At 37.8% G+C, this 19,313-nt stretch overlaps 1 protein-coding gene across 7 annotated transcripts in view; it reads left to right on the top strand.

Moving 5' to 3' along the window:
• The window catches only part of LOC128380288 (ceramide transfer protein-like), a 32,269-nt gene extending 15,215 nt beyond the window's left edge, over window positions 1-17,054 (top strand). The window contains exons 4-19 of one of the 7 annotated variants that reach the window (XM_053340041.1): window positions 61-126; window positions 3,833-3,940; window positions 4,115-4,250; window positions 5,994-6,077; window positions 7,074-7,231; window positions 7,379-7,471; window positions 7,576-7,662; window positions 8,642-8,734; window positions 8,933-9,004; window positions 12,549-12,644; window positions 13,293-13,425; window positions 13,524-13,594; window positions 14,299-14,427; window positions 14,555-14,684; window positions 16,130-16,266; window positions 16,375-17,054. In XM_053340041.1, coding sequence (XP_053196016.1) covers window positions 61-126; window positions 3,833-3,940; window positions 4,115-4,250; window positions 5,994-6,077; window positions 7,074-7,231; window positions 7,379-7,471; window positions 7,576-7,662; window positions 8,642-8,734; window positions 8,933-9,004; window positions 12,549-12,644; window positions 13,293-13,425; window positions 13,524-13,594; window positions 14,299-14,427; window positions 14,555-14,684; window positions 16,130-16,257 — 1,584 coding nt within the window. In that variant the 3' untranslated portion in view covers window positions 16,258-16,266; window positions 16,375-17,054. Of the gene's footprint in view, window positions 1-60; window positions 127-3,832; window positions 3,941-4,111; window positions 4,251-5,993; window positions 6,078-7,073; window positions 7,232-7,378; window positions 7,472-7,575; window positions 7,663-8,641; window positions 8,735-8,932; window positions 9,005-12,548; window positions 12,645-13,292; window positions 13,426-13,523; window positions 13,595-14,298; window positions 14,428-14,554; window positions 14,685-16,129; window positions 16,267-16,374 lie in introns of all 7 variants that reach the window. The other 6 variants (XM_053340040.1, XM_053340043.1, XM_053340042.1 and 3 more) reach the window with 6 other exon arrangements.
• Window positions 17,055-19,313: the final 2,259 nt, after the last annotated feature.

Genomic DNA, 19,313 nt, shown 5'->3' with positions numbered 1-19,313 from the left:
GGGTTATATCATATGTGTGTGTGTGTTTATTGTGTGCGTGTGTGTGTGTGTTTCTATCAGAGTATCAGAGAAGGAAGGAGAGAGAAGGGAGGAATCCAGGGAACAATAATCATCCCTCCACCACTGGTCAGTTTGTTTATACTTTAGGACCTACTGAGTGTTTCACGTCACTTGCCGTGCTGTACAGCAAGTGTGTGTGTGTGTTTGTGTTTTTAATTAGTCCACATTATTAGTGCATATACAGTATTCACACATACTGTATGTCGTGTGTGTGTGTGTTGATAGTTAAATCCGAGCTGATTCACTGTTTGGTGCATGACCCTGTGTGAAGGCCATTTAACGCAAAGCACGCTTAGCTAAAAGTTATCTCAACCTTGAGCTAACAGTTGGCTCAGGGTTAGTGTAATCCTTCTTCATACACACACACACACACACACACACACACACACATTTAACGCATGGCTAACTCTGAAAAAGGTTACAAGACTCCGAGCAGCAAGCAAAGCCAAAAGATAACCCTGAACAGGTTGACATTAAACTTGTGCCAAAGGAGAGTCAGCTAGTCCTGGACTATAGTGAAGCCTTTCTTTTGCTTTATTGGCCTGAAATATCAACGCAAGTGAATTTTACACAGGGATTGAAATACAAGTTCAACCTTTTAAAGCGTTAAGTGCTAAAACCCTCACAATGCAGGGAGAGTGGTTAAAAAAAAAGTGGCACCTCTCATTGTTTTCAATCAGAGTGAAGGACAGAGGAAGCAGGTTGTAATCCCCCACTGTTTACCACAGATGAGGAAAAGACAATGGAGGCAGGCAGGGAAGATCTTTTTTAGATTCTTTTTTCTTTTTTTGGCATTTTTGCAGAGAAACAGGAAACAGAGAGAGAGAGAGAGAGAGAGAGAGAGAGAGAGAGAGAGAGAGAGAGAGAGAGAGAGAGAGAGAGAGAGAGAGAGAGAGAGAGAGAGAGAGAGAGAGAGAGAGCATCATGCAATCATGCAACAAAAATCTGCAGCTAGAATTGACCCACAAATGCGGTTTATGTGGTGGTTTATGAATCTGCCTTCCTAGTCCTACAACATGTTTACACTCATATACATACATATATACAGACTAACCAAGCAACCATCACATATGGAGATGATGTTTTGTTGCTGAAGTAAACACTGTGTGACAAATCGTTGAATTTCATTCATCATAGCAAGAGTGAGGAAAGAGAAAAATGAGTCATGAGTGCATCAAAAGAAAGATTTTTTAAAATGTGATTTGTATGTTTTAAAAGCTGTAATCTGAGGCAGGTCTAATTCAGAGTGCAGCCATAGTTGTGAATACGTCTGGACACGGATGAGGAAAAAAGCACTCACCACACCTCCCCGAGTCTGTGTGCCAAAAAAACAACACATGCTCCTTACTCGTGGTCCTCTCAGTTTTGGGAAATCCCCCCCCCCTCCTCTATCCGCCCCCTCCCACATCGTACCTCCCCTCCTCATCCAGTCATCCCAACACCGGGGAGCCTCCATGACTCATACATACACCAGGAACAGGAGGGAGTCCACACACACACACACACACACACACACACACACACACACACACACACACATCCCGGCCACCATCCCACCCACAATGAGTCATGCCTAAAAACTCTTGTGCTGCAGAGAAAGGCCCCTGCTTCCCCTTCACAAAGCAATATTACTCATAGCACTCAGCAAGTCCTGCATCTCCAGGGAAACACAACACACACACACACACACACACACACACTTCCTCAAAGTGAAACACCTAAAAAAATGAAAACAAGCCTTGTTTCTAGGATACTATGTCTGTTTGCAAATAAGCTAGGTTGCATATTTTGCATGCACGTTAAAGGAATATTACACAAAAAGGCTTGTTTATTAAGGTTATACACTAGATAGATAGATAGATAGATAGATAGATAGATAGTCACTTTGTTGATCCCAATGGTCAGGTTTCTAGCGGCTCAATATAAACATAAAAGTAATAAAGCAACAAACAGCAGACAATAAAAAGATAGTAAAAGGCAAGCAGCTTTATTTATTTACATAGTGCATTCCATACCCAGGGTCAACTCAGTGTGCTTTACATAAAAAACAAACGTTTAACAGTAAGAACTGGAAGCATAAAAACAAACAATTACAATTATAGTAAACATTTGAAACATTAAAACATACAATAAAAAAAAGAAACCAATTATAATCAAAATAAAACAAAGTAAAATGAGGTATTAGAGTAAAAATAAAGCCATTAGCAAGATAAGAAACCATATGTAACGTCTTAAAAAATAAATAAGGATACTAAAATAAAGTGAAATAAAGTTAAAATAAAAACCATTGCACTGGTTAAAAGTGCAAATTGAGGATAAACCCTTTTTATGTACAGGCCTTATGATCTTCCTCACCACCCTCCCTCCCCTCCGTCCAACATTGGAGTCTCCTCTTATCCAAAATCAGTGAAATCAGTAGTCTGTATGTGCACTCCTGCATGCAGCTTAAAACATGCTGTGTTTATATGTTTATATGCATGTGTGTGTGTGTGTGCGTGTGTGTGTGTGTGTGTGTGTGTGTGTTACTGCACCTTTAAAGATTGTTAACAGGAGACCCAGCAGCTGATAAATGTTACTGTTTTATTTTGTGATTTTTATCACACACAATAGCTGCAACAATACCTCTCCTCTCCTCTCCTTTTTTTTCTTTCTTTCTTCTGTCATCAAACAGATTAAGTGTCCCTCGTGCAGGCTGTTAGATAGCGTTATCTGTGCTGATGAAGTCAGTGGGGTAGCAGTATGTTGGCTAAAGGGCGAGCGGCAGCCACTGAGATCCATGTGAACACTGGCAGAGTTACTCCTGGTCGTTGACCGACAGTTACCCCGAGCTCTTCACTAATGCCAGTCACGTGTGCTTAGCTTTACTGCCCCCTGGTGGTAGAAAGAAGGAGAAGAGGAAAGAAATAGTCTCTTAAAGGGGAAACACATCAATGCTTCTGCTCCCCCTCCTCTCTCTCTCTCTCTCTCTCTGCAGTCTATATTAAGGGTCTGTTATGTAAGAGGGGAAAGGGGGAACCACACAGGTTTACAGGAAGTCAGCTGACGTTTCATCTGTGTTGCCATGGTCACTGAATCTGTGTCATGTTGCTGCTGCTGCTGCTGCTGCTGTATTAAAGGCTTTCTTTAAAGCGGTATTTGCACTTTGCTGGAGACCTGCTGCAACCTGGTGTGAACACATTTGGAAACTAAACAAAAAAAATAATTTAAAGATATAATCTCATAGTTTGTTTGTACTGAATAGAAAAAGGATCAAATTATCTTTTGAAATTTGATTTTATGTTCAAACAAATCTGTAAATGAACGGAAGATGATGGACAACTTTTAACTTTTATTTTAACTTGACTTTTTCTCTTATTTATTTTTACGTTATTTAATTTTATATTTTGGTTATAAATCCAAAATCTTTTTTAAATTTAGGGTTAGGGATTTTTTTTTTTTCTCTCTCGCTGCATTATTCTCAATTTTACACTAAAATTCTACACTAGTTCTGTCTGTGAAGTTTGATTACATTGATTTGGATACTGAACAAAAAAATCATTAGAAAAAAATGTAATATATATCTGGCCAATATAAAAAACTGCTAGTGAGTTGTGTTTAGTTTTTAATCACAGTGCAGCTCTTCTTCTCTGTACCTTTTAATTTAATTCACCCAACATCCCCACCTGAGCATTTCTTTGGTTTAAATGAATAATTCTAATGAGTTTCATTAAACTACACTCCTCTGTCACAACATCACTGACTTGTTTCCTCTTTGGCTTTTTTTCTCCACCAGGCTGATTCTGGATATGGCTCAGAGTCCAGTCTGCGGAGACACGGCTCCATGCTGTCTCTCACATCAGCCACCAGCGGCTACTCCGCAACCTCCACATCCTCCTTCAAGGTGAGATTTCTGGCTAATATTTGCTTTTATTCGCGGAGGAGGTTGGCACTAGTTTTATGTGGATGTTTGTTCAGGCACTTACAAGCTTTTCATTTTGTCACACGTGCATAGCGATGGAGGTAAAATAAACACTTTCCCTTCAGCCTCACTAATTATTCCCATTTCTTCTAGAAGGGCCACAGCCTGAGAGAGAAGCTGGCAGAGATGGAGACTTTCAGAGATATCCTGTGCAGGCAGGTGGACACTCTGCAGAAATACTTTGACAGCTGTGCAGATGGTGTGTCCAAAGACGAGCTGCAGAGAGACAAAAGTAAGAATAATCAACAGGATCTTAATGGAGGTGGTTTTATGTTTTCAGGGGTGGATTTTGAATAGAAAGTCATGATTTTACTGTTGAAAATGAATCCATCTTTCATCTGTGCATTCAGTGGCTGCAACTAACTATTACTTCCCATTAATCTGTCATTTATTTTCTTGATTGATTAGTCATTTGGTCTCTAAAGTTGAAGACAACCCAGAGATATTCAGTTTTCTATCAGAGAAGACTCAATACAACACAAATATTCACATCTGAGAAGCTGGAACCACAGAATTTAGACATTTAGTTCTTAAAAGAAAAAGAGGGTTCCAGCCCTCTCACTCTTTCCTCTTATTCCTGCATTACTGCATTACTTGCACCAATGAATAGACAGACTGGTAGCTTAATATTAAAATATAGGGTAAATATTTAGAATTGGTGAATTCTGGGAACCAAAAACTGGCAAAAAAAAAAACCTTTTTACAAGACACTGGTGCCAATAAAATGTTTCGTTAGCATATTCTATATAAAGATTGTGACAATATTTGTAGTCACAGTCCACACCCCAGAAATATTCAGTTTACTGTCACAGAAGACTAAATCGAAGAAAATATTAACACTTGAGAAGCTGGAATCAGAGACTCAAAATGATTAATCAGTTATCAAAATATTGTTATATATAATATTAATAATTTTTAAATTGTTACAGCCCTTTTGCCTTCCTTCTCTTGTAGGTTACTGCATTGATTATATTATGTGTAGACAGACTGGTAGCTTAATATTAAAATAGAGGGTAAATATTTAGAATTGGTGAATTCTGGGAACTAAAAAAATGTTTTTTTATAAGACACTGGTGTCAATAAATGTTTAGTTAGCATATTCTGTATAAAGACTGTGACAATATTTGTAATCACAGTCCACAACCCAGAAATATTCAGTTTACTGTCACAGAAGACTAAATCAAAGAAAATATTAACACAGAGTATTTGGAAATGTTTTGTCTTAAAAGAAATTATCAAAATGATTAATGGATTATTAGAATAATAGTCATTTTCAATCAGTTATAACTAATTGTTACAGCCCTTTTACCTTCCTTAATTTCTGCATTACCAATGTGTAGACAGACTGGTAGCTTAATATTAAAATAGAGGGTAAATATTTAAAATTGGTGAATTCTGGGAACTAAAAAAATGTTTTTTTATAAGACGCTGCTGTCAATAAAATGTTTAGTTAGCATATTCCGTATAAAGATTGTGACAATATTTGTAGTTTCAGCAGAAACATGCACTGAGTGTTGAAAAGAATGCGTTTGTGTGTGTTGTGACTGAGAAAGCGGTCATTCTACGAGCCCTCCTCACCCCCTCACCCCCTCACCCCATCTTGGCTGGCTGAACATTTGCTCATGGCAGCCTGCAGATGACCGCAGTGAATGAAGCCCTGCTTTTGTTCTCCTCACCTCCCTCTCTCTCTCTCTCTCTCTCAGTCTCTGCTGCTCTCTCTTTCTCTCTCACCCTCTCTCCATTCTGAAGATGAAACCGGTCCATTGTCATCTTGTCCAGCACAGCGGAGTCCTGTCAGTCTGATGGCGTGCCGTGCTGTAGCTTAAGTTGTGAATGGGACATTAGGCGCTGATGGCTTCCCTGCCCTCTAACCCCCTCAGTGACTTTCAGTAGGATCCTACAACACGAGGCTCGTGTGTGCTGACTACCTGTTTGGTGTTTTTATGTTTGCCTTTCTTTTGTTTTTTTTTTGAAGTCGTGGAGGATGATGAGGATGATTTCCCCAACACTCGGACAGATGGAGAGTTTCTGCACAACAACAACGGCAGCAAAGAAAAATGTAAGTCATGGAGGATTCTTACTTCAAACCCTGAAAACTTGGTTTCAGAGTATTTCTCTACAGCTTTAAACATTCACGACTAAATGAACAGAGAAAAGAGCTCACACAGAAACAGAAATACAGAAATTTCACTTGAAATAACAAAAAAAGTTCCAACTTTGGCAGAAAACGATAAAATCAGGAAATGTTGTCACGCTGAATTCTTACTTAAGTCATGAACTGGCTCAGAGTTCAGACAAAGGAGGAGGAGAACACACATGTTTGAATCATAAAAACAAGAGTGATTTATTAAAGTGACTTATTTACATATCTAAACTCATACTACACATGTTGAATCAGTGGAAACAGTAGTTTAAATGAGGAAATGGAGTAGGAGCAGTGATGTCGCTGATAGGACAGAATAAGAAACAGACTGAGCAGGCCCGTGTTAAAAAGGTTGCCCAGCCCAAAGCCTTGAAAACTGGTACTTCTCTGCACTCTTAAATATTTATGTCTAAATAAGCAACACACGAAACAGAAACACAGAAACACAGAAATACATATGAAATGACAAATAAGGAGAACACACACATTCCAATCATAAAAACAAGAGTAATGTATTAAAGTAACTTATTTACATGACTAAACCAAAAGAATAAGTAGCGAATGGAAAATTCATGGACGAGGGGAAAGAAAAAATTAACCAAACTAAGCAGGGATATGAGAGAGAGAGAGAGAGAGAGAGAGAGAGAGAGAGAGAGAGAGAGAGAGAGAGAGAGAGAGGGAGAGAGGGAGAGGGAGAGAGAGAGAGGGAGAGAGAGAGAGAGGCTGTCGAGCCCAAAACCTTGAAAATGTGTATTTCTCTGCAGCCTTAAATACTTATAAATAAATAAGCAACAACAAACCATCGAAAAGAGCTCATATAAAAACCGAAATATCAGATTTTGTTACTTTATCCACATCCGTACAGATTTAAAGTAGGGTTTGTTTTAAGTCCCTGTTTCTCCTCTTGTGCAGTGTTCCAGGCCTTGAGTCCCAAGGGCATTAATGGCATAGACTTTAAGGGGGAGGCCATCACATTCAAGGCCACCACAGCCGGGATCCTGGCCACTCTGTCCCACTGCATCGACCTCATGGTGAAGAGAGAGGACAGCTGGCAAAAGAGACTGGATAAGGTGTGTTAGACTTCTACTACAAAAGAAAAATAAGTGTGTGTATGGAAACAAAAGAAAATGGAAATACAGGAGGGAAGAGTTTGATTTGATGTCAGTGCTCATTTCTCTCTCTCTCCACATTCATTCACTGGATTCTTGTGCGTGTAGGAGATGGAGAAGAGGCGAAGAATAGAGGACAGCTACAAATCAGCCCTGAACGACCTGAAGAAGAAGTCTCACTTCGGAGGTCCAGACTATGAGGTGACGTCATTGTTACATTCTTCCGTAATGCGTATCATAAAATCTCAGTTTGTGTCTCAACTTTGTGAAGTAACGTTTCCTCTCTCTCTGCTCTTCATCAACAGGAGGGTCCTAACAGTCTCATTAATGAGGATGAGTTTTTCGACGCGGTTGAAGCTGCTCTCGACAGACAAGATAAAATAGAAGAACAGGTGAGGATGCTAATTATTTTCATTAGTTATTAACCTGTTAACTATTTTATTGATTAAGAAGATGGTTAAAAATGCAAATAATGTTTTCCTTAAGGCTAAAGAGACCCAAAGATATTCAGTATATAAGAAAAGATTAATTTTTATCTTATTATATTCATTTTACAGGCTTATTTTCTTGATTATTATGTTTAGAAAAAGGCAGAAAATATTAAAATAGTAAAAAAAAAGCACAATGTGATATCTTTAAATGTCTCATTTTGTCCGACTAACAGTTAAAAACCCAAAAATACTCACTTTACTATCATGTACATCAAATATAAGTGTTAAATCTTAACATTTGAGAAGCTAAAACAACTCATTTTAGCATTTTTACTTCAAAAAAAGACTAAAATGAATTATCAGTTGTAGTATTGAGCTATTTTCTACTGATTGATTAACCCTCCTGTTATCCTTGAGTCAAGGAAGGAAGGAGGAAGGGAGAAGGAAGGAAGGAAAGGATTGAGGGAGGAAGGGAGAGGAAGGTAGAAGGAAGGAAAGGAAGAAGAAGAAGGAAGGGAGAAGGAAGGAAGGGAGGAAGAAGGAAGGAAGGAAGAAGGAAGGAAGGAGGGAAGGGGGGGAGGGAGGGAATAAAGAAGGAAGGAGGGAGGGAGAAAGGAAAAGAGGAAGGAAGGAAAGAAGGACAGAGGAAAGAAAGAGAGAAGGAGGGAGGGAGGAAAGAAGGAAGGGAGGGAGGGAGTAAAGGAAGGAGGGAAAGAAAAAAGGAGGCAAGAAAGGGGGATAGAGAAAGTACAGATGGAAGGAAGTGAGGAAAGAAAGAACAGCCAAAACAAACTGGGTCAATTTGACCCGGGAGGACGACAGGAAGGTTAATCACTGCAGCTCTAGAAAGTAACATATACTTATAAAAAGGAAGTCAAACTCTTCTTGGTTCTTATTTTTAATCTAACTTCTTCGTTGTTGTTTTTTTTTTCTCTTCCAGTCTCAAACCGAGAAGTCAAGAATCCAGAGATCCAGTCCGGTTCCTCCTGGAGACGTTTACTCCACCTCCGGCTCTCACAGATTCTCTGAGAAGGTTTGTTCAACGCTTCACTTCCTCACAGCTGTAAAACATCTGCAAGCTTACTTCCATCATCCCAACTACATTTCCTGCTTCTCCTTTCATGCTTCTTTTCTACTTCTTTCATTTCCTTATTTCATTTGAATAACATTTTTTTGTCCATCTTTCTTTTTTTTCTTTTTTTTTTGGTCCGTCATCTCATCTGTGCTGTAGCCTCATAATCAGTCCTCCCCTGCTCTGATAATCAGGGCTTCTCCTCAGGAAGTCCACAGATTCAGCACTGAGGTAATTCATTACAAAGCACTCAGCCAATCATCTCTCCTCTCCTCTATGTTTCACCTTCAGACACTAAACCACTGTGTTTGCTCCTCTGCTCCCAGTAACATCTGCTCCCAGTAACATCTGCTCCTAGTAACAGCTGCTCCCAGTAACATCAGCTCCCAGTAACAGCTGCTCCTAGTAACAGCTGCTCCCAGTAACATCTGCTCCTAGTAACAGCTGCTCCCAGTAACATCAGCTCCCAGTAACATCTGCTCCCAGTAACATCTGCTCCTAGTAACAGCTGCTCCCAGTAACATCAGCTCCCAGTAACAGCTGCTCCTAGTAACAGCTGCTCCCAGTAACAGCTGCTCCTAGTAACAGCTGCTCCCAGTAACATCAGCTCCCAGTAACATCTGCTCCCAGTAACATCAGCTCCCAGTAACATCAGCTCCCAATAACATCTGCTCCCAGTAACATCTGCTCCCAGTAACATCTGCTCCCAGTAACATCAGCTCCCAGTAACATCAGCTCCCAGTAACATCTGCTCCCAGTAACATCTGCTCCCAGTAACATCTGCTCCCAGTAACATCAGCTCCCAGTAACATCAGCTCCCAGTAACATCAGCTCCCAATAACATCTGCTCCCAGTAACATCTGCTCCCAGTAACAGCTGCTCCCAGTAACATCTGCTCCCAGTAACATCTGCTCCCAGTAACATCTGCTCCTAGTAACATCAGCTCCCAGTAACATCAGCTCCCAGTAACATCTGCTCCTAGTAACAGCTGCTCCCAGTAACATCAGCTCCTAGTAACAGCTGGTCCCAGTAACATCTGCTCCCAGTAACATCTGCTCCCAGTAACATCTGCTCCCAGTAACATCTGCTCCCAGTAACAGCTGGTCCCAGTAACATCAGCTCCCAGTAACATCTGCTCCTAGTAACATCTGCTCCCAGTAACATCAGCTCCTAGTAACAGCTGGTCCTAGTAACATCTGCTCCCAGTAACATCAGCTCCCAGTAACATCAGCTCCTAGTAACAGCTGGTCCCAGTAACATCAGCTCCCAGTAACATCTGCTCCCAGTAACATCAGCTCCCAGTAACATCAGCTCCCAGTAACATCAGCTCCTAGTAACATCTGCTCCCAGTAACATCAGCTCCCAGTAACATCAGCTCCCAGTAACATCAGCTCCTAGTAACATCAGCTCCCAGTAACATCAGCTCCTAGTAACATCAGCTCCTAGTAACATCAGCTCCCAGTAACATCAGCTCCCAGTAACATCAGCTCCCAGTAACATCAGCTCCCAGTAACATCAGCTCCTAGTAACATCAGCTCCCAGTAACATCAGCTCCTAGTAACATCAGCTCCCAGTAACATCAGCTCCCAGTAACATCTGCTCCTAGTAACATCAGCTCCCAGTAACATCAGCTCCCAGTAACATCAGCTCCCAGTAACAGCTGCTCCCAGTAACATCAGCTCCCATTAACATCTGCTCCTAGTAACATCAGCTCCCAGTAACATCAGCTCCCAGTAACATCTGCTCCCAGTAACATCTGCTCCCAGTAACATCAGCTCCCAGTAACATCAGCTCCCAGTAACATCTGCTCCCAGTAACATCAGCTCCCAGTAACATCAGCTCCCAGTAACATCAGCTCCCAGTAACATCAGCTCCTAGTAACAGCTGCTCCCAGTAACATCTGCTCCCAGTAACATCAGCTCCTAGTAACAGCTGGTCCCAGTAACATCTGCTCCTAGTAACATCAGCTCCCAGTAACATCTGCTCCCAGTAACATCTGCTCCCAGTAACATCTGCTCCCAGTAACATCTGCTCCCAGTAACATCTGCTCCCAGTAACATCTGCTCCCAGTAACATCAGCTCCCAGTAACATCAGCTTAATAAAGTAAATGAAGAGAAACACTCAGACTCACCGTAGCGGCATGAAACACGAGCTAATAACGGCATGTTTAGAAATGTGCTGACTCGTCTGTTTGTCACCAGTTGTTCATTTTGACTCCTGCTTTTCATCTAGTTTTAATCTTCTGATGAAAAAGTTTTTTAGTCATAGTTTTAAGGACTCTGAGGCTTGTCACCATCTTTAACAGTAACCATGGTTACAAGTTTTATTCACATTTATCATAAGGTCAGCTGTAAAGTTTATTTCATGCTCGATCAGTCAATCTGATTTTATTTGTACAACACTTTTCACACATAGTAATGTAACATAAAGTATTTAAAATAAGAAAAAAACTAAACAATAAATACATTTAAAAGAAAATAATGAATAACTGAAATAAATACATATATAAAATAATACAATTAAATAAATACAATTAAAAAAAAAATAAAAATAAATAGTGACTCAATAAAAACAGGAACTGAGGAAATGCTATAATAAAAAATAAATAAATAAAAATAATAAAATAATAAAATAAAAATAAATAATGACTCAATAAAAACAGGAACGGAGGAAATGCTAAAATAAAAAAATAAAATAAAAATAATAAAATAATAAAATAAAAATAAATAACGACTAAATAAAAATAATAAAATAAAAATAAGTAATGACTCAATAAAAACAGGAACTGAGGAAATGCTAAAATAAAAAAATAAAATAAAAATAATAAAATAATAAAATAAAAATAAATAACGACTAAATAAAAATAATAAAATAAAAATAAATAACGACTAAATAAAAATAATAAAATAAAAATAAATAATGACTCAATAAAAACAGGAACTGAGGAAATGCTATAATAAATCCTATGAATCTGCAATGATTAATACTAGACTGTACACACACACACACACACACACATACACACACACACACACAGACACACACATACACACACACACACACAGACACACACACACACACACACACAGACACACACACACAGACACACACACACAGAGCAGTAGATCTGTTTTTATAGAGCTTCTTTCTTGCTGTACAGTAACCTTGTGATGTTATGTTAACTTTAATATATTATGCATCTAAATACATTAAAGTTAACTCACCTGTTTTACAATTGTCGGCTGCTTGCCTGCATATTTTAATCTTTTTTTCAAGCAGGTTTTTGTTGCCTTTAGTATAATTGTGAATGCAGCATGTTATCCTTCTTTCATTTATACCTCCAAATAACCAGAATCAACAACTACATGAAATACAAGCTGCTGTTTATTAGAGTGCAACAGGTCTCATTAATCAATCAGCTAATTAACTTTAAGAGAGGAAGATGATGCATGCAGCTGGTTGAATATCACTTTACATTAAACCAGTAATCACTTCATTTGTGTTTTTTATAGGTTATTATATTTAATTCTTTAGTCTCCTTAATGCATATTCCTCTCGTGGTCTGAATGAACACTGGTGCTCTATGCATAGTATAGAAGCAGAGTATATAAAGCTGTTCTGTTGTCTGTACTTTTCTCAGCACACAGTCGCTCCATTATACCCTGCTGACATAGCTGTCATCACGTAATCAATATCACCTCCTCTCTCTCTCTCTCTCTCTCTCTCTCTCTCTCTCTCTCTCTCTCTCTCTCCGTCTGTGGCCTCGTGTTATAGGTGGAGGAGATGGTGCAGAATCACATGACCTACTCCATGCAGGATGTAGGCGGAGACGCCAACTGGCAGCTGGTGATAGAGGAGGGAGAAATGAAGGTACGGACAGGAAGACGTCCCGGTTAAATGATGTTTTTAAAGGATTAAGAGCACAATTAAATGTTTCTCATTAGTACATTGTAGATGTACATCAATTATAGAATAATTTAATTTATTCTTACATTAGATATATCTGGGATGTATAATTGGACCAAAGGATCCTACATTTATACAAGAACCTCTTTATAAAACATGATGATGATGGCTTTTTGTGTCCATGTGGTTTAGTTTAAATTTAAAAAGGGGTTAAAATGTGAAAATAAATGTATGAATAACTTGCTTTTGTGGATCCAGCATCAAATTTCTGCTTTTAATCCATTTTGAGAGAATATATTAGAGGATTATGGCAAAAATGTCTAAGTGGTGTAACCATAAAAACTTTGTACCAAATAATAAACTTGTTTAAAAACAGTAAATTCTCAATAAAACACCATATTTAATATTTATCATTCTTTTGTGGTTACACCATTTGACATTTTCAGGAGTATTCAGTCTTACTTTTGGTTAAAAATGTCATTTCAAATTATAAAAAATCAACAAAATATACAACATGTGCATCTTAACAAACCTGACGCTGCTTTTAAAACTATTTTTTAAAGATATTTTTGAATTGCTCATCTTTGTCAACTCTTATTTGTCCCTGTGCAGGTGTACAGGAGAGAGGTGGAGGAGAACGGGATTGTTTTGGACCCTCTGAAGGCCACACACTCAGTAAAGGGGGTGACGGGTCACGAGGTCTGCCACTACTTTTGGGACACTGCCTACCGCAACGACTGGGAGAGTAAGTCTTCTAAACTCTAAATCAAGACTAGTTTAGTAGTTTATTTTTATAATGAAGTCAACTTTTATAGTAACCTTCATGTTCTTTTCCTCTTTCAGCCACTATTGAGAACTTCAACGTGGTGGAGAAGTTGTCTGAAAACGCAATAATTACATATCAAACGCACAAGGTAAGAGATACAAGACTATAACGTAGGATCTGCTTCTTTTAATGACCTTTTATAAGATAAGATAAAATAGATTTTAGTCATTACGATTATACACTATACAGTACACATCCAGACAAAATGTCATAGCAACGGCTCAAAATATATATTTTTAAAGTGCTGATGTTAAAAATAATAAAACAGGAGAAACTTTAAAAAACAAACCAAAAAAAAAAAAAGTTTATGATGTTTTTTGTGTCAGTGATATGATGTAACCCAGTGTCAATTGGTGTAACCAGTGGTTTTTCATAAAAATCTGATTTATATTCAGGAATATACATTTGAATTAAAATGTGGAATAAATATAATCCACTTTTAGCAAAACACTAAAAACACTCTGGTTTTTAACACATTTTACATAATTTGTCAAAATTTATTTAGAAGAAATTGTTGTTTTTAGGATATGTCCTGCTCAATATTGACAAAATGCTTTAAAACGTGCAAATGCTGCAAAAATATTCCATTTCATTTGATGTTTTGAAATTAATTATTTGTATAAATGCACTTAAATATACTGTAGGTGCATCAACTATTTAATATTCATCATTATCTACCAACAAATACAGAATGTGCATATTAATAAACCTGATGCAGTTTTTTAAAATATTTTGAACCACTCATCTTGCCAAGCCTTCTCTGTCCTGACTGTTATATAATGTGTGTTGCAGCGGGTTTGGCCTGCGTCTCAGAGGGACGTGCTGTACCTGTCTGCCATGAGAAAGGTCCTGGCCAACAACGAGAACGACCCAGACACCTGGCTGGTCTGTAATTTCTCCGTGGATCATGACGAGGCACAGGTGAGCCAGAAACTCCTCTCACCTCTTCATTTTATTTTATTTGAGACTCTGAGTAAGAAGTTCCTATTCTAAAACACACTGCTGCTTGTCTTCATCCTCTGTCCTGTCCTCTCTGCTCGTCCCACAGCCGACCAACAAGTGTGTCCGAGCCAAAATCAACATCGGCATGATCTGTCAGACCCTGGTCAGCCCACCAGAGGGCGATAAAGAGATCAGCAGAGACAACATCCTGTGTAAAATCACCTACGTTGCCAATGGTGTGTGTGACGATCGTTGAGCTTCTAATTAAAATCCCCCCCGAGGGTCTCCTACATACACTGGTGCTTGAGGAGAGGGGAAAACAATATAATACCCCCCCCCCCTAAAATAAATCAATAATATCAAGTTCAAGTGGTTACATATAAAAAAGACTGATACAAACATACAGCCACCCATGAACTCAAATAAATAAGTCTCATTATTTTATTATCATACTTTTTTTAAATTCATGACATCTACTCTAATGTCTGAAATTGGATTTTCTGCAGATCTTGAAAAGCCCCCTCCCCCTCCTCAGCCCTCCTGAAAAGGCCTTAAAATGTTAAATATGTTCTCTCTCCAGCCGTAGACAGTGACAGAAGTTAGGTTAGGTTTTTTTCTATGTGTCTACATCTAGAAACTACAGTGAGGCTGGTGCAACAGTGGAGTTTGCAGAGTTTCAGTGAGCAGCATCAGACCTGCAGTTTCAGTATGAGGCCAGAAGAGTTAAACAGAAAGTGAAATTCTGGCATCAAAAATGAAACTTGGCTCTGAAAATGAAACCTGAACTGAAAAGAGAAACAGGTGTTATTGGCTCAGTTCAGTTCAGCCATTAAAAAAAATCTACAATCTCATCAGCTGAGGATGGAAAGGAGGAAGTGTAGAAGCTGTAAAAACATGAATTCATTATTTTATTATATATAATCAATACATTCATTCAATTTTCTGCTACTTTTGTTAATTAATTATATCACGAGGAATTATTGTTACAGCTGGAAAGAACTCAAATAAAAGCTGATAAATCTCAATAATTTAATATACTTAATAAATAGTTGTAGGTCTCATTGTCCCTGCTGGTTTTCCATCAATCTTTGAAGAGTATGATCATAAAAACTGTGTTATATAAAAAATCTAATGTGCATTTAAAGAGGTCTTGACATGAAACACAACATCAAGCTCATGTTTTCTTCCTCTTTAAACTTGATATTAATCTGATTTTGGTCTTGTAATAGTAAAATATGAGTATTATATTTAATTTGGTGTCCTCTCTCTCTCTGTCTCTCTCTCTCTCTCTATCTATCTCTCTCTCTTTGTCTGTCTCTCTCTCTATCTTTCTCTATCTCTCTCTCTGTCTCTCTCTCTCACTGTCTCTCTCTCTCTCTCTGTCTCTCTCTCTCTCTGTCTCTCTCTCTCTATCTCTCTCTCTGTCTCTCTCTCTCTGTCTCTCTCTCTGTCTCTCTCTCTCTCTCTCTCTGTCTCTCTCTATCTCTTTCTCTCTCTCTGTCTCTCTATCTCTCTCTCTCTCTGTCTCTCTCTCTCTATCTCTCTATCTCTTTCTCTCTCTCTCTCTCTCTCTGTCTCTCTCTCTATCTCTCTCTCTGTCTCTCTCTCTCTCTTTCCCTCTCTCTCTCTCTCTCTCGCTCTGTCTCTCTCTCTCTCCCTCTCTCTCTCTCTCTCTCTGCAGTGAATCCTGGAGGCTGGGCTCCTGCCTCCGTGCTCAGGGCCGTGGCGAAGAGGGAGTACCCCAAATTCCTCAAGCGCTTCACCTCCTACGTTCAGGAGAAAACTGCTGGCAAACCCATTTTATTCTGAGGCTCACAGGTAGCACCAATCACACCAGTACACTCATCTTTTTTTGTTGTTTGTTTTTCATCTTCTACCTGTCTTATCTCTCAACTCCATTAAAATGTCTCTTATCTTTTTTTCTAGAGAGCAAGAACTGAACTGCACGAGAAGCTTTGAGGACCCGACAGCTGCTCTGCTGCCGTGAACAGTCCACCTCCTCAACAGATTTTGTGTTTTTTTTGTTTTTTTTTAAATCGCTACAGGTTGTTTTAGTAGAGGAGGGAAGGTCATGATGGCGCCCTCTGGTGGCTGCATTCAAACATTGACATTAATTCATATTAGAGCCATTTAAAGGCTGCATCATTTAAAAAAAAGAGATTTAATTGAGCTTATATCATTTAAAAAAGAAATGATAACCCCCTTTCGTCTTCTTTAATTGATAAAATATTGTACTTTTGAGTATTATAGTAGAGATAGTATTATTAATAGACACCTGAATAAGAGTTTTTATCAGTCAGTCTTGGATGAATGCACTCAACAGCGGGCTGACGTGTCACTTTCCCTCCTCTCTCTCTCTCTCTCTCTTCTTCTTCTTCTTCCTCTTCTCTTAGCCGCTCGTAACGCCACAGTTTTTCTTTCCAGCTCCTGTAGTAGACAGACGTAGAGCGGCCAGCAGATGTATTAATATATAAATGTACGTATGTTCCATAAGAGGTTTGTACAAAAGAAATATAAGCAGAAAAAAAGAAAAGAAAAAAAACTCTTAACGCTGATAGACTGAACTATTTTCTTCTCGCCATTTCTAGTTCCTATTTTGCGTTGGATGTTTTAATAATTCCCCAGCGTTTCTTTTTGAAGCTGCTAATCTTTTGCTAGTAAAGATTAAAAATTAAATTAAAAAGTCTTGAGGGTTGTCATGGCAACGGCGTGACCCCAATGATATAAGACTTTGACAGTTTTTTGGACTCATGTCTCTCTCATGAAAACACCTCGTCTCTCTCTTATCGATGGGTGTCGGAAGGCGGGACGAGTCTCTTAAATATATAAATATATATATTATTTAATGTACAAAAGAGATTTTCAATGTACATTATTTGCTTCGCTTTATAATTGTAATTTTTTTTTTTGGTTGTTGTTGATGTTGTCGTCATGTTTAATGAGTTGTAAATAGAGTCACTAACATTTCTGAAGCCCAGATGAGACCAGATGCCTTAGTGTTAGAAAGAGAGAAACTAATGACAGCTGTTAGTGCGCCTGTTAAAATCACTAGAGAAGTGCCTCGTGGCTGTGCTCCCCGTTACTATGACGTCATCTGTTTGTCTTTGTGTGTTTTCAGTTGTCCCACACACACACACAGAGAGGACTGGCAGGATATTTCTCACCAGTATTAAAAGATAAATTAAGTCAAATTTCAGTTTCATTTTAAGTGTATAATAATCGTCACTTCCAATCTGTCCCCCGTCAGTATTTTCTAACATTATATTTTCTTGTGACAGTCACAGTATTGAAACTATTCTGTTCATGTGGTCAGAGGTTTTTTTATTTAAATCATGTGTTTTCTGTCTTTTTAAAGAAAAGTTGGTTATTCATGGGCAAAGCTGTAAAATCCAAAGTTTAATAAGGATCTATTCTGAGTTAAATACTTCACTTTTATTATTTTAATACAACAATTTTACTTATAATTGTTAATTAAATTTATTTACGAATTTTTTAAGAATTAAGAATTAAATTTGACCTGTTTTTACATTTTAAAGCTGTAAAAACACCACATACACATTTCCTCTTGGTGGACTTTTCCTAATGTGACCCTAAAATATATAAAAAAGGAAATAATTTAATAAAATGCATCATTATTTTTAATTTTGTGCAGCTGATACACATTTTTTATATATGCATAAATGTCCAAATTTGATCTCGGTTTATTACAAAATCCAAAAAAATCAGCATTCAAACATATTATATATTATTATATATATATATTATGTTATATTTAATTTTCTCTTGGTGGACTTTTCATAATGTGACCCCAAATATACAAAAGAGGAAATAAAATGCGTCATTATTTTTAATTTTGTGCAGCTGATACACATTTTTTATAGATTCAAATGTCCAAATTTGACTTGAGTTTATTACAAAATCCCAAAAATCAGCATTCAAACATGTTTTATTCATCATAGACCATAAAAAATAAAATGATTGTGAATATTTTTTCCACATAAGATGAATCAAACATTTATTATTGACTAAAGGAGTATTTATTATATATAGAGTTAATGGGCATAGAGACTAATTATGACTTTGGATTTTGCAGTTTTGCCAGCTAAGAGGTTTTTTTTTTTTTTTTTTTTTTTGAGAAAACAGAATTCAGTTTAAATTTCATTAACTTTCATAATTTTGCAGATTAATCTCATTTGATTTCAAACCCGGAGCATCAGTTCCTCCGTCTGACTGTTTAGCACTACTTCCACCTGTAGACAGCACAAAAAATGTTTCCGTTAATCAAATCAAATAATGATCCATATGTAGCTTTTATTTTTATTATTTTTATTATTATTTGAATTATCAGGCTTCACTTTGAAATCCTTTGATGGAATAAAAGTTTCTATTAACTATAAAATGACGGACTGGAGACAAAGTGAAACCAGATGATCCAACGTTAAAGAAAGTTGTTAAAATCTGAATGTAATTTAAAAAATGCTTCTTTTTTTTTTTTTTTGTAAATAATTTGTTCATACTAATTTCTGTGGGATCAACTTATAAATGTACTGTGACAAGGTGGCGCTTCTCCTGCCCTGTTTTTAAAAGTGAAATAAATAAGTTTATCCTCCCAAAAGTTCTTCTTCCTGTTCGGAGCTTCCTGTTTTCTTCTTCTTCTTCTTCACTGCTGCAGGAAAGACGAGCCGCACGTTAACATGGAACATAGTGTTTTATTGTTTTAAATACAACTTTATAACAATCTTTTTGATGTTAAATAGCTTAAAAATGTTCTCGTTATGGAGCATGTGAAGACGGAGCTTCTCATGAGACACACGTAAGGCCAGTTCTGAGCTTTAATCGCTTTTTCAAACTGATGATTCGAGACG

The sequence above is a fragment of the Scomber japonicus genome, chromosome 19 (assembly GCF_027409825.1).
Source record: "Scomber japonicus isolate fScoJap1 chromosome 19, fScoJap1.pri, whole genome shotgun sequence".
Taxonomy (NCBI): domain Eukaryota; kingdom Metazoa; phylum Chordata; class Actinopteri; order Scombriformes; family Scombridae; genus Scomber; species Scomber japonicus.
The sequence above is the reverse complement of the archived record's forward strand: the minus strand, read 5'-3'. Positions and strand labels throughout refer to the sequence as shown.